We start from the raw sequence: 14476 nt of genomic DNA, 5'->3' as shown, positions 1-14476 counted from the left end.
AATGGCTGAAATAAATAAAGTTTATCTTCAGGTTTGTAGGGAAATCCAGACCAGGAGGGAAAGATTTTGCTTAATGATAGAGTGTTTCCCCAATGTGAGGAACCCCAGCCTTCAGGTAACAAAGAACAGATTGTTCATGACCGAGAAACTATGCTTTTTCTTATGTACCTTTCTTTATCCCACGTTAAAATAGTATGTATTTTTAATGAGCTGTTCAAAATTTGTAGTAAGAATAATACAATAGTATACTATTCTTAATTCACATATACTCATTGATACAAACATGTATAATGTTAATGAGAAATATTTCCTAAATGTTTAATCTTAATATATATCAGTTTTTGTCCTAAGCTGTTACATAAATGAACTCATCAAATCCTTACAACAGACCTCAAAGTTAATTGCCATATTACTCATTTTATAGATGAAGAAATTGATGTTACATATTTTGTCCATGATTATGCTCCAAGTGAACTCTGGAGTCAGTATCCTGTCTCATTTTATGTAGACTCAGAACTCATCATCTTAATTGCTAGAATCTACTACCACTTGGATAGCTTGAGGACCTCCTAAGTTTATAACCGTATAGGGGTTCTGAAGAGGAAGGGGGTAACGAAGATGTTTTGAGCATTGAGTTTCCTATGTATAAATGTGTTCACATTTCACAGGAATCCTGTAAATTAAGCACTGTGATGCTCACTTTAAGGAAGAAGGGGAAAAAATGTTCGAGGTGTAGACTCTTGCATTTAAGAATCAGAGCTGAGTTCTGAAATGAGCTGTCTCCACGTTTCTGATATTCCCTGTGGTGCACAGCAGACAGTACAAGACATGATTCCTGAGCTGATGTACTTATATTTTCCCCACTTTTGGGCTTAGTAATCCTAGAGGGTGGCTAATATTTACTGAATGTATAATACTTTCTAGGCACTGTTCTAAGACATTTCATAAATAGTAATTTTTAATTCAAAAAAATCACTATATACAGAGGTATTATCTTTATTTCAATTTTACAGATAGGTAAACTGAGGCACAGAAATGAAACTGTCACTTGCCGATATTGTAATTCTCATAGTCCCAGTGTACCACGTGGAGCGGGGAAGGCAGGAGGGAGGCAGACGGGTGTTTTCCCCAAATTGATGGAGACTCGCAATCGGAATCTGGGGAGATCTTCAGAGATGATCTAACCCAGCTCCTTTATTTTATGAATGGAAGCCTGAAATCCCAGGGAGCAAACAATTAAACAACAACATGGGAGAAAAAACTAGGTATCACTGTCCACGGATACAGTGTATTTGCTAGATGATTACCTGGAATGGAAGTATATCTAAGTGTATCTGCTTCTATTTGAAAGAACTGAAGTGATTAAATTCTTTTCATGCTTGTGTGGGTGGATTCTCTAAAAAAGTAACAAGAGGAAATGATTGAGAAAAGCAGGCTACATCATTTTTATTGTGTTGTGTTTGTGAGAACTATTTTGGAATTAGCGGAGCCCACTCCTCTGTATACTATTTCCAACCTAGGCAACCATAATTGATTGCCTGATAAGATGCAATTCAGGTAACTTTTTCTGAAAATTAACTTATTTTGAAAGAGTAGATAGGCAGAAATAAATGAGAAATTAAAGAAATACATTTATATTGCTGCTCATATTCTCTACTGCACACCCAGGGTCAGTATTGTGGCAACAATATTCAAAGTTATGTAATGCTTTGGAATTTTCTGAGTCCTGGTTGGTTTGTTTTCCATTGCCAGACCTTTGGTATTTTTAAAATTAAAATATTCTTATTTGTTTAGCACATTTGAACAGAGCATGCAGGTCTTACCAACCATTCAACTGCAAGAAACCTGAAATAATCAATGCACTTTTGTTTCTCAGTAAATTTTCACTTAGGTTTATATATTTATAATTATGAACTCCTGGTCTTAGCTTCCTATAACAATCTAAGTGGGCTTCCAGACTCTAATAGGCTAGGCCCTATTCTTAAATATTTAATCTTCATTCAAAGGATAAATGGATAATCATATTTATAAAGATACTTTCAAGTTAATTTAAATCACTATCATTAGTAATGTAAAATACATTTTTATTTATAAAATATTCCTTTCTTCTAAAAATAAATACCAGTATGAACTTCCAGTAAAATTTTTGGAAAATAAAAAGGAACATAAGTTGGAAAATTAAAATTCCCAAGTTTAACCATCATAAAAAAGCCATTTTTAAAAGTTTATTTAAATATTTAAATGAATTTCTCTTGGATATAACATGATAGTTAAACAAAATAATTTTTGAACTTTGGATATTTCCTATAAGGAAGGAACACTGACTATAATGTAATTCTAAAATTTAAAAAAGTAAATTTTTTTCAACTTGATGTCTCTTAATGAGCATTAAGTTTAATTTTGCTTATAGTAGCAATGCCCAATTTAATATAAAAAGCAAAAGGCATCAATGATTCATAAACATGTTTTAATTCATTTAAAATTTATTGAATCAAAAAAATCAAAAAGGAAAAAAAAAACCGATTGAATCCAAGAATGAAGTTTTAAAACTAAAACTGACTTTACTATAGCTCTGTAAGAGAAATACAGGCAAATAGAAAAAGCAGAATTGTAGACAAATTATCCAATACATGCTGCAAATAACTGTAAAGAAACGTAAAAGTCTCATGGAGTAATTTACATAGCTATTTCCTCTTCCAAGTTGAAAAAAAATGAGTCAGTTTATAACTTCGTTCCTCACTTCCATCACGAATTACTGACTAATGGATGATGGTCATTTCTAACATTGCACTATCCCTTCAGAATCATAGCACATTGTCTACTTTGCATTTTTTTATTTAATTAATATTTATTTGACATTGACTATATGCCAAGCACTGTAAAAACCACCTGTATGCCCTACACTGATTCTGTGATCTCATTAGGTGCTATTTAATCAGGTAAGTTCTGTGGTTACCTCCCTGGTACATCCTAAAATGGATTATGTGTTCACCCTACTCAACACTATGAAAAATTATCTCAGTCTCTTTATTCTTGACAAAGATAATTTCCGGCTTCCTCACAAAATAATTTACATTACACACAGCCTGGAACTTGGTCACTGTGCTTGTAGCCATTGGAAGAGTCTTGGCACTGGATGTTCAAAAGAGCTTTGTAATGTGAATGAGTGATTCCAGTGGAGCTCGAAATGACATAGATCTTTAAAAACGCATTCGTGCCATTTCAATTAGATGTTAGCTTTCCATTTTCTCATCAACGATTTGCTTCATCACTCTGTCATTCCAGATAACTTTCTTGAACATCACAGCATGGGAAACATAAATAATGTTACTGAATTTATTCTCTTGGGACTTTCTAAGAACAAGGAAGCCCAGATCCTCTGTTTTTTGTTTTTCTTACTCTGCTACCTCGCTCTTTGGTTGGGAAATTTGCTCATCATGGGTTCTATCACACGCAGTCAGCTGATCAACCAGCCCACGTATTTCTTCCTTAATTACCTTGCACTCTCAGACCTCCTCTATACCTCCACCGTGACGCCCAAGCTTATGACTGACTTACTGACAGAGAGGAAGGTCGTTTCCTATAAAAACTGCATGACACAGCTTTTCCCCACACACTTCTTTGGGGGCATCGAGGTCTTCATCCTCACAGGGATGGCTTATGACCGCTACGTGGCCGTCTGCCAGCCCCTGCACTATGCCGTCATCATGAGCAGGCAGAGGTGTAAACTCCCTTCTCATGGCACCAGCTGCAGGGGGGTTTCTGCATTCCCTTGGCCTGTTTCTCCTGACGATCTTTCTACCCTTCTGTGGCCCCAATGAAATCGATCACTATTTCTGTGATGTGTATCCTTTGTTGAAACTGGCCTGCACTGATACGCACAAAATTGGCTTTTTAGTCATAGCCAATTCCGGCCTGATGGGACTGGTGATCTTCGTGGCTTTGATGGCCTACTACTTTACGATACTGTATAATGTGCGCACATATTCTGCCGAAAGCCGCCACAAAGCCCTTTTCACCTGCAGTTCCCACATCACGGTTGTGATCCTCCTTTTCGCACCGGTCATCTTTGTTTACATTAGACCTGCCACGACTTTACCAGAAGATAAAGTGTTTACACTCTTCTACACAATTACTGTCCCCATGCTCAACCCTCTTGTCTACACACTGAGGAACAGGGAGATGAAAAATGCCATAAGGAGAGTTTGGTGCAATGAAAAGCTTTGGGAAAGGAAGTCAGTGATTTGAAGGCCGTTCATCTTTTGATGCCAACAGCTGACTCCTCATCACACCCACTGTCCTTGATTCCGTCCTGCCGACGGGGAACTCAGTCAGGACGAGGGGAAAGCCATGCCTTCATCAACAGCCTGCCTTCAGCGATGTCCCTCTTTCACACGTCTTTTTTCTTGATGTGTTTCTCTCCCTCTCTCTCTTTTTTTTAGTTGAAGCATAGTCAGTTTCCAATGTTGTGTCAGTTTCTGGTGTACAGCACAATAGTGCAGTCACACATAAACATGCACATATTTGTTTCCATATCCTTTTCACTATAGGTTACTCCACGATACTGATGTAGTTCCCCGTGCTGTACAGTAGAAACTTGTTGCTGTTCTTCCCTTGATTCCATATTTCACTGCATTTTAAGTTCCATGAAAGTAGGGATCGCGTTATATTTATCCCACTGGTCATTTCCTGGTAGCAGGCCAAGTGCACGGCACAAGTTAGGAGCTCAATATGTATACGTATTGAATGAATCTGTGAATATCTTGTCCCATAGCTCTGCTTTTCATCCCTTTTAGGAGTCACCTTCATGGTTTAATTACCAGCTTGGACACTAAATGCCACCCTTTTGCTGATAAGTGTTCCTCTTTACCTATTTCTCTACTTCAATATGTTTTCACTTCATACAGACAGACATGACTGAGGACAAGAAAGGATTCCACACTGGATCCAATCAGCCAGATGAGACACCAGAGACCAGGAAATATAGTAGAGGACTGGGTTCATTCTTTCAGATTTATTCATACAGTCTCGTTTCAGTTTTCCAACAAAGTTTGAATATATGATAAGTTTGTTATTCATAAAGTCCTTTCTTACAAGAAAAATAGCCAGTTTATATGAAAATAGTCAAATCACAGACACAGAAGTACACACAGACAGACACATACACAATCTCCAAATTAAGACTGCTAACTGAATTTCTTTTTTTTTCCCATTGGTGCTGAAAAAAAGCTGTATGACAAAAGACAGTCTATGTGCCTTTATAGTTTAAAATTTTTATTTTAAAACATTCTATCTCAACCAACCTTATATTTTTTCTATAATGCAAATCACTACATAACTTTATATGAAACAATGGTAGCTTAAAATATTGAATAGTCAGTAATAGGATTCAATTCTTCCAAATTATAGACCAGTGATTTGTTTCTTTAACCTTAGACTTCTCTCTATAACCACTTGCCCTAGAAATAGATCACCATTTAATAACTATATCTACTTTTTATTTGGCATAATTTTTGCAATATAGATATGTGGTTATAAGAACGTCATTTTTCGGGCAGATATTGTCTTCTTTATTTCACATTAAAGCTAATTAGAACATGTTATTTTAGATAAGTAGCCAGAATAGTCAGCTAATACAACTTACCCTGAGGTGTCTCACACATCCAGTCCCAGGCCATGCTAGACCCTCCCCAGATGCCCTAAGGAAGGGCAGGGGCAGGAACTGTCTCTTGAGGGGACCACAGAGCAGAGGGCAGAACAGCACCCAGGCTCTGCGGGCCAGCACATCCAGAAGAGAGAGGAGAGCCCACAGCCACAGACACTCTGTTTCTTCTTCTAAACTCATCACTCAGGGATTTCCTCCTCCTACCCTGGGAAGGAGAAATAGAGGGCTTGCAAGAGAAAATAGTTATTTGATTCTAGCTGAAGACTCTGACACAGAAAAACATACTCAGGAAAACAGTTTCTCTCCATTCCCTCTTTCCACCCACTCCCACCCCACAAAAATATCTAGCACCTTTCAGTGGAGAATTCTTCCCTTTCTCCTGTTGTGTAATGCCATCGTTATCACCATCACATTACATATTCTGTGGACTGTTTCTGGCCTGTCTCTTCTCCTCCACGAAACTACAGTAGCAGTAGAACGAAAGTGGTAACACTATTGTGATACACTGTTGTGTTTCACTTTCTGGGAAAACGAATCCTTGCCTGCACCCCCCTTTTTAGTTCTTGTTGTTGTTGTTGTTTTTCTCAAATTGTTGTAGTTACTATTAATTGTTTGTCCTCCAGATGCCCTTTAGGGCAATTGTGTCAAATTCCAAAAATAACGATTGGGATTTGATAGTTATAACTATCCATTGATTTGGGAGAAATTGACATCTGATTGTCTTCATCCATCCAAGAACATACTATGCATATGTTTATTGAAGTCTTATATCCAGTGGTAAAAATTGTCACTTATTCAAATAAATCCTGTGTACTTATAATTAAGTTATTCTTAAGTATTTCATCTCTTTTGTTGCTACTGGGGAAGCAACATTTTTTTCCCATTATGTTTCCTCATTGGTTATAATCATTATCTAAAAAGTAGTCATTTTGAGATATTTAGCTTTATACATATGTGTGTATCTTTCATATGTTGATTTATTCTTGGCATTAATAGAAGAATATAAAGTCACATCGCATATGCATTGGGCTCCAAAGTCAATGTACGAAATGAGCTTCGAGTGTGGTCAAAATGATCCAACATCAGTCACTCAGCTAGTAAGTGGTCAAGACTCAAACACCCAGCTAGGCAAGATGCATGTGCCCTCAGGTGTGCCTAAGAGCTGAAACCCACCTGAGAAAGAGCAGAAGACCATTCCACATTGCACGCACATGCCGGCATGTCGGGTGGAACGTTGGGCGGGGCAGAACCTCCCATACTATTCAAATTATTTTCCCCGTTACCTTGTTTGCCTACTATCATTCCCAAAAATCTATATTTGTGTCCTCACATGTTCAATATGCCTCTGAGATGACTCCACTGTCCTGCTTGGTAAGTCATGGAGGCTGGATTCAGGCTAGTTTAACAGGTTTGACATTAACTATATATATATGATTAAGGACTAAACTGCAAGTGGCTTTTCTACAAAGAGGAAGAAAATAAAATCATCAAAATAAATGATTTTCCTCAAAGTAAAAGATTTTTTTCTTACTTTTCAAATAATCCTGAAATAGTATTTGACAGAAAATAGAGTAGATTTAGTGATGGAGTTTTTTGAATTACACCTTCTCATAGAGAGGAAATTGAGATTTAGTTATTGAAAAATTTTTTTTACAAAGGGAATGATTATAATCACATATTTATGAATTTTTCTCAACACCAGTGTTAAATTTTATTCTTAAATTCTAAATTTATCACTTTTTTGGCCAATGCAATTACTTTTTTTTGCAGTCTATATTTTCCAGTAGCTGAATCTTATGTTTTTAGGGATTTCTCACTTAGAAATATTAAGTTCTTCTTGGAAATCTTTCTTCCACCCTTGCTACTGGCTTTAATGAGTAGCTTGCTTCATTATTACAGTAGTTTTACCTTCTCATAACGTTGATCTCTTCTCTCGTTCTCTATTATAACTAGTTTATTCCTTTGCCAGCCACTTCTCTATTTCATTTCCGAGTATAGGAAACCCCTTCTCCTCAACCTTTGCTCTTTGTGCTAGTTTTATTATGTTACTTTTTCATTCAGGATTCCTGGAGAATCTCTGAATTTGCCAGTAAAGAAGCTGAAGTTTCTTTATTACCCTCACAATGTATAAGAGAATGTACCTTTGTGTCAAGCTATGGGAATCAGTCCCTAGAACTGAGAGCTAGTGTTCCACAGCGTGCCCACTGTCAGCCAGTGAGACCCCAAAACTCAAACTTTGCACCCCTTCCTTGTAAGGATCACCAGCAGTAAGCCTGGAGTTTGGGGGTTCCTCTCACCACTTCTAAGCATGGATAAACATGAAGCTGTGGAATGTGAAGTCATCAATCTGAGGGCCCTTGAAAGAAATAAATGATGCAATTCAGAATCCATGAGTGAAGGTGAACACTGAGCAAGGAGAACCAAGGGGTGGGATCGACCCAGGCAGACAAACTCCCTGTCATTCTCTTGCTTCCATGGCTAGTTTCCCTGTGCGGTAGTCCTTGCCTGCCCTCTGAGCCCTGATTAGAAAGTTGTGTGTGATGTAACGTTGTATTTAGCTCTGTAACACCTTCTGAGTATGGGTTCTCCTCTCACCCCGACATCACTTCCAGTTTCCCTCAAACCTCGTTCCCTGAAATGACGTTTCTGAATAAACTGTTATCACATACATTTTGTCTCAGGTTTTGTTCTCTAGGGAATCCAAGCCAATTAAGAATACTTAGTCGGGGAGGGGGGTTAAGAATATTCTTGTCATTATGAGAATTAGGAGGCGTATTTTACAATGGGTTAAGCTTTCACAAAATCACAACAGCTCTTCGATAATAAGAGACTTTGGGTTAAACTGTCCATTTTAACTACAATACGGCTGTGAACAATGAAATCATATCTGAAGGTGGTCACACCAGTGGTTGAATCTATCTTGATTCTGTGGGCAGTATGAGCCCTCTTAGTTTGGGTGGCAGAACAGTTATTTGCACAGAGGTGCAACAGCGGTTGGTCATCCTTCTGCCAGCACAAAATTGGATAAACCAGGCCTTTATTTTTGACTATGTCAGAACTACTTCATTTAAAGGCACATTTCATTTAGTTAGGTAGGATAAGCCCCTCACTGAAAGGTAAAGTCTGTACTTCACGTGTGAAAAGAGCGCCCACAAACCCTCCTGGGACACTCAGAGCTCGCGGAGTGCCAGCTTTAGAGGCAGTAACAGATTTTGCTTGTTCAAGGGCAGGCCCTGAACTTTAAGATCTTCCCCCAAGATCTGGAGGATGAGCAGCCCCGTCAGCACTGAAGCTGAACAGGGGAGGCAGCCCTCGTTATGAGAGATAGTGATACGGGTAAAAACATTTACAGCAAAATAGAAACAAGCACATACACAGACTCCTTTCAGAAACTATATACCTGGCCTTATGTCCTACAGCCCTAGATTTTTTTTTTTTTTACCAAATAAACCAGAGCTGTGTGTGTATATGTTTGTAAACCACTGTTACTGTACCTAAGTGAGGAGAACACACAGATCCAAGCAGAACATCACAGTGTGAAGCCCAGTCCCATCGTCTACACAGCATGTGGATGTGAAAAGCAAGTCACGTGGGATCTGCTTGTGAAACGCCGTCCCTGACACACACGCATATTGGAATGTATAACTCACGCTATCTTAACTGGTTCCACATTGTCTATAGGACCAAGGAGTGAACAAACCACAACCGGCTTTACTACAAGAAAGAAGGAAATATAAATCTTTCAAAATAAGTGATTTTTTCAAAGTAAAAGATTTTCACCTATTATCTAAATCCAAGCTTAAAATAATCCTAAAATGACATGTGACATAACACAGCTCTGATTCAGGGACTGGGGATATATAGTTATGCGAGAAAGTGAGAGAAAATGGAATTTTTGAGCAATTTTCTGATGAAATTTGATGGAATTAAGAGTATTTTTGGAGAAATTGGAGTCATTCACCCAATGTGTTTTGCTTAAAAATTAAACCAGATATTCCTCAGTTTTATCTAAAAATTGCATCCAATTCTATCTTCTGCTTTTTTTCCTGTACATGCCACTACTGAGAATGAAATCTTTGATCTGGCCTTTATGCAGACTTCCCACTTGCTGGCAAGCTTGAAATACAACTTTGATGGTTGCCATCAAATTTTATGAGATTTTAAAAATTCCCTTAGCTGACTGCTTAACTTTCTCTATACTTTGCAGTTTGATGCTTAGAAAAATTTTAATCTGCTGAGTTTCAGCTTACCCATCTGTAAAATAAAGCAGATAACTAGGTCATTATTTCAAAGGTAGAGTTCATAGAGCTTTTTAAGACAAAAACTTATCACAAATATCTTGTGTTGATTGAAATGCTATTTTATTATAATGTTGTTTAAACATGAGTGAACATAAGCCACAAAAATCGTCTGCTTATAGTTCTAATGTAATGAAAACATTATTGTACAAAATGAATGTTTGTGTTAAAATTCTTAAATGTTTCACAAAAGTTAATTTACAGATATTAAAATAATAAGAACAATAGCAAAATGATTTTGAGCAGTTTCTGTTCTAAGAAAAATACTGCTCATTTTTTTTTCAGCATCATAATTACCTTATAAGATACTTACTACTAGCTGTAAATTACAGAGGAACAAAAAGAGGAGGAAAACAGTTGCTTTTCCAGGGCCCCTGAGCTCAGAGGATGTTATTCATCAGCTGTCACCAGCTTCACATTTTTTATTTTCAGAGTGATGCATCATTTGAATCGTCATTGCCATCTCTGCCATTAGTTTAACTTTCTAGTAACTCAATAATTTATAATAACCATCATTTTATAGGACAATAAATTTCAGTTTAACTCAAAATGAAGTATTAAAAATAAGACCTTTGTTAACAATTTCTTCATTGCTTCGAGTTACCTTTAATGAAATAATGCAAACTGGCATGCATCATGGTGTAGACGGAATAATAATTTCACTAAAGATTCCGTTAGGTTATTAACTGCTCTAATAACAATTCCTACGCAAACATGCCCCTTAAAAGGACAAGTCTCCAATCATATTTCTCCATCTGAACTTCTCTAAAATGTTTTATCACACACTGTGCTAGGACATTATTTTATATTTTCGTATGTGTATTCATTTATATATTCAGTTTGTTTGTACTTTTTCTCCTTCACATGTGCAACATAATACATCATTCCACCCCATCATGTTATTTTCATGATGTCCAGTGAATCCCATTTTATGAAAGAATTAATAAAAAGAGTTATCTAATTCAATTATTTGTAAAAACTTCTCAGTTCTATAGATATCTGTGGATATCCAGATGTGTAGAAGTTCTATAGACACTGGAAATTTGTAGCCTTCATTTTGATGGTAATGGAAAACAAAATTAAGCATACACTAAACTAAGTAGTTTCAGTACCAGCGTTTACGTTTGTTTTTACAATCCCATTAGCTTCAACTAAGATTACATGCAGATTCCACAGTGTCCCCGCCACTAACCTTTTCACTACTGTCCACACTTCTCGTTGAAAAGTAGGCAGACATCCTACTTTCCTCAAAAATCCCATTTTATGTCTATTATTTCAGCATAATTCTTAGTAGGACCCCCCTTTTTACATCCAAATTGTCTCAATTTGGACAATAAATTATATGGCTACCCTATTTATTCCTAAAATACTTTTTCATTACTATATGAAGGAATTTTTAATAGTAAAATTTTATATAATTATTAATATTTTGTAGTTTTAAAATGATTTCACTGAAATCACTTTAGAAAAATCTTCCATTTTCATATAGTGATTATTTCTTACATAAATCATGTTTTACTGTTTAGATCCTACATAACTAACTTTTACTTTTTAAGTAGCTGCAGTGAATGTGGGAAATCATGGGCTGAGTAGAAAATATGACATTAAATTTCTGATGCTCTTTTTTGATGAGAGATCAGGGGGAATAACCAGGTCACCTGGACCCTTTTGGTCTGGGATGCGCAATACGAGTGTAGCTTACGTATATTTGGAGATTCATTCATGGAACTAAAATAGGGAGTCTGGAAAGGTGACTTTCAGTTCGCAACTTACGGAAAAAACCCAAAGGGAAAAAAATATCAAAATAAAATGTAACAGAGTTTCAACAAGGAAATGATGACTCAGATTACTTAGGTAAGATGTAAATAAGAAACAGGGATGGATAGAAAAAGAAAACAGTGCTTCAATGTAAATTGTAATATTAATGAACCAACGCTAGTGTCTATGTCTGTTTTCCCTACGGCAAAGTTCATTGTTTAATAAACTTAAGTAAGCAAATATCACGTGAATAAAGCATGTAATGAGGAGGGAAAGTGCCTTTCAGATGATATGCCTTCCAAGCAAAAATGGTTTCTGGCACCACACTTTCCTCAAGGCATTTTTCATCTCCGTGTTTCTGAGGGTGTAGATCAGAGGGTTGAACATGGGGGCAATGATGGTGTAGAAAACAGCAAACACTTTGTCTTCTGGCAGAGTGGTGGCCGGTCTGATGTAAATGAAGACAACAGGCACGAAGAACAGAACCACAACTGTGATGTGGGAGCTGCACGTGGAAAGCGCTTTGCCACGGCTCTCTGCGGGGTAAGCCTTGACGGTGTATAATATCAAAAGGTATGACAGCATCAAGACCACAAAGGTCACCAAACCCATCGTGCCTGAATTGGCAACCACTAAGATCCCAACTCTGTAGGTGTCCGTGCAGGCCAGTTTCAGCAAAGGATACACATCACAGAAATAGTGATCTATTTCATTGGGGCCACAGAAAGGTAAGTTAATGGTGAGGAGACACTGGACAAAGGAATGCCGAAATGCCCCAGCACAACAAGCAGTGACCACGGCATAACACCGCTGCCTGCTCATGACGACGGCATAGTGGAGGGGTTGGCAGATGGCCACGTAGCGGTTGTAGGCCATCCCTGTGAGGATTAACACCTCAATCCCCCCAAAGAAGTGCATGGCAAAAAGTTGTGTCATGCAGCCAGTATAAGAAATCACGTTACTTTCAGCCAGCAAGTCAGTGACTAACTTGGGCGTCACTGTTGAGGTGTAGCACAGATCTGATAGAGCAAGGGAATTAAGGAAGAAATACATGGGTTGGTCATTTAGCTGACTACACGTGATAGAAACCATGATAAGGAAGTTTCCCATCCAAATAGCTATGTAACAAAGTAAGAAAAGCAGAAAGCACACGTTTTTAATTTTCTTATTCTGGGAAAGTCCCAGCAGAATAAATTCAGTGACATTATTTTCCATGGACTAATGCAGGGAAAACTCAGCAGGTTTTCCTGAAAATAAAAGTTAATAGGTCATCATAAGGAATCTTGACCAAGCATGATGTGAATCAGAGTAAGTGCTGTAGAAATGAATTCACTTATGGAATCAGATACCTATACTCTAGTTTAAAATAATTGATTCTGAACTTTGTTGGGATAGGCTTACCATATAAATTACCAGGTTAATTTCTAGAGTGAAAGGGAATAATCAGGTTAATTTCTAGAGTGAAAGGGAATAATATTAATAGGGGAACTTGCTCAAGGCATAAACAAAGCCATATATTTATCTTCTATATAGATGCAGAGTGAGCCAAGGGAAGATACATTTATTTTCCTGGAGTAGCTCGCTTGATTGACAGGGTAAAACGTCTGGGCTCAAAGTGAAACAAGTGAGATGAGTCGTAAAACTTCAATCTTTTGTTTTTAAACTGTGAAAATACTGTACTTCAATATTATTTGTATGTTTATTTTTGCTACAGCTATACAGCAAAAAACAACATTTATTATAATAAATACTTATTAAAATAAAATATTATTTTGTATTTTTCAAATATTTCACTTAAATATTATCTTGATCATTGAATTGTTTGCACACAAAGCAAGTACTTCATTTACCTCCGCTTAGTCCTGATGCTGGAAACATCACTGTATGTTTAACAGTATTACAGAGAGCAATAAAAAAAATATGGTATCAGGTGAAGCTTAAGTCCTTAAGTCTTTAAGTCAAAAGAAATGAAAACATAATAATAATTAAATACATAAAATTGAGATAATAGTTGCCTCCAATACTAAGCCAGAACAATACATACAGATGTGAGTGGCACTTATGTGACACAGATTGGACCTCAATCATTGTTTATAATGAGCGAAGGATTGCACGAATTGGTAAAATATGATTTCACTCTTTTCTCTTGTTATTTTTAGAAGTGATTTGATGATTTCTTTTAGAAATAATGATCATTTTATACACAGTACATCCCAAGGAATATTTTTAGAATATCACATATATACTTCATAATTCTGTAGTCAGAAATAATACATAAAAGTTATTTTTAAAAGGAGCTTTAGTTTTGGTCGAGGATAATTTCAATTCCAATTACTTTGCCAATGTGCTTCTATAGTTATAAGACACCTTAAGTGCTTTCCAAGGATCTAAAATCACTTTAATACTTAACTCACACAGCCCTTGAAGAAAAGCATATTTTTATAGGGGAAAATACAAGTAGAAAAATTCCATTAATTCATAGGCAGGGAAGTTTGAAACTGTTTCTCTAGCCTTCTCTTTCAGGTTGACTAGATATCCTAGAAGCAGTTTTAAACATTTCACATGTATTGAATCATCAGTCCTAACAAGGGTCCAGTGATCTTTTTATCGTCTCACTTTAATGAAAATGAAACCAAGTACCCTTTACGATTTGGATAAACACTGATTGATACTAAAGGCTATTTTAATGCATCTTTTAATTATTTTCTCACTATCTCACAGTATACTTATTACACACAGTAGCAGAGGAGGCAGG

At 36.7% G+C, this 14476-nt stretch overlaps 2 protein-coding genes and 1 pseudogene across 2 annotated transcripts in view; 1 reads left to right on the top strand and 2 right to left on the bottom strand.

Moving 5' to 3' along the window:
- The window catches only part of LOC102506531 (olfactory receptor 5D18), a 159941-nt gene that overhangs the window by 24800 nt on the left and 120665 nt on the right, over positions 1–14476 (bottom strand). The window lies entirely within an intron of this gene.
- On the top strand, positions 3356–4248 carry LOC102507313 (annotated as a pseudogene).
- Positions 12004–12942, bottom strand: LOC102507590 (olfactory receptor 4P4). Its single transcript, XM_006179025.2, has one exon. It carries the CDS (start codon positions 12934–12936, stop codon positions 12004–12006), a length of 933 nt encoding a protein of 310 aa, XP_006179087.1. The 5' UTR covers positions 12937–12942.

Source organism: Camelus ferus, chromosome 10 (genome assembly GCF_009834535.1).
Source record: "Camelus ferus isolate YT-003-E chromosome 10, BCGSAC_Cfer_1.0, whole genome shotgun sequence".
Taxonomy (NCBI): Eukaryota; Metazoa; Chordata; class Mammalia; order Artiodactyla; family Camelidae; genus Camelus; species Camelus ferus.
The sequence above is the reverse complement of the archived record's forward strand: the minus strand, read 5'-3'. Positions and strand labels throughout refer to the sequence as shown.

Coding starts and splice junctions, on each gene's coding strand:
- LOC102507590 (XM_006179025.2), bottom strand. CDS start 12,936: ATGGAAAATAATGTCACTGAATTTATTCTGCTGGGACTTTCCCAGAAT.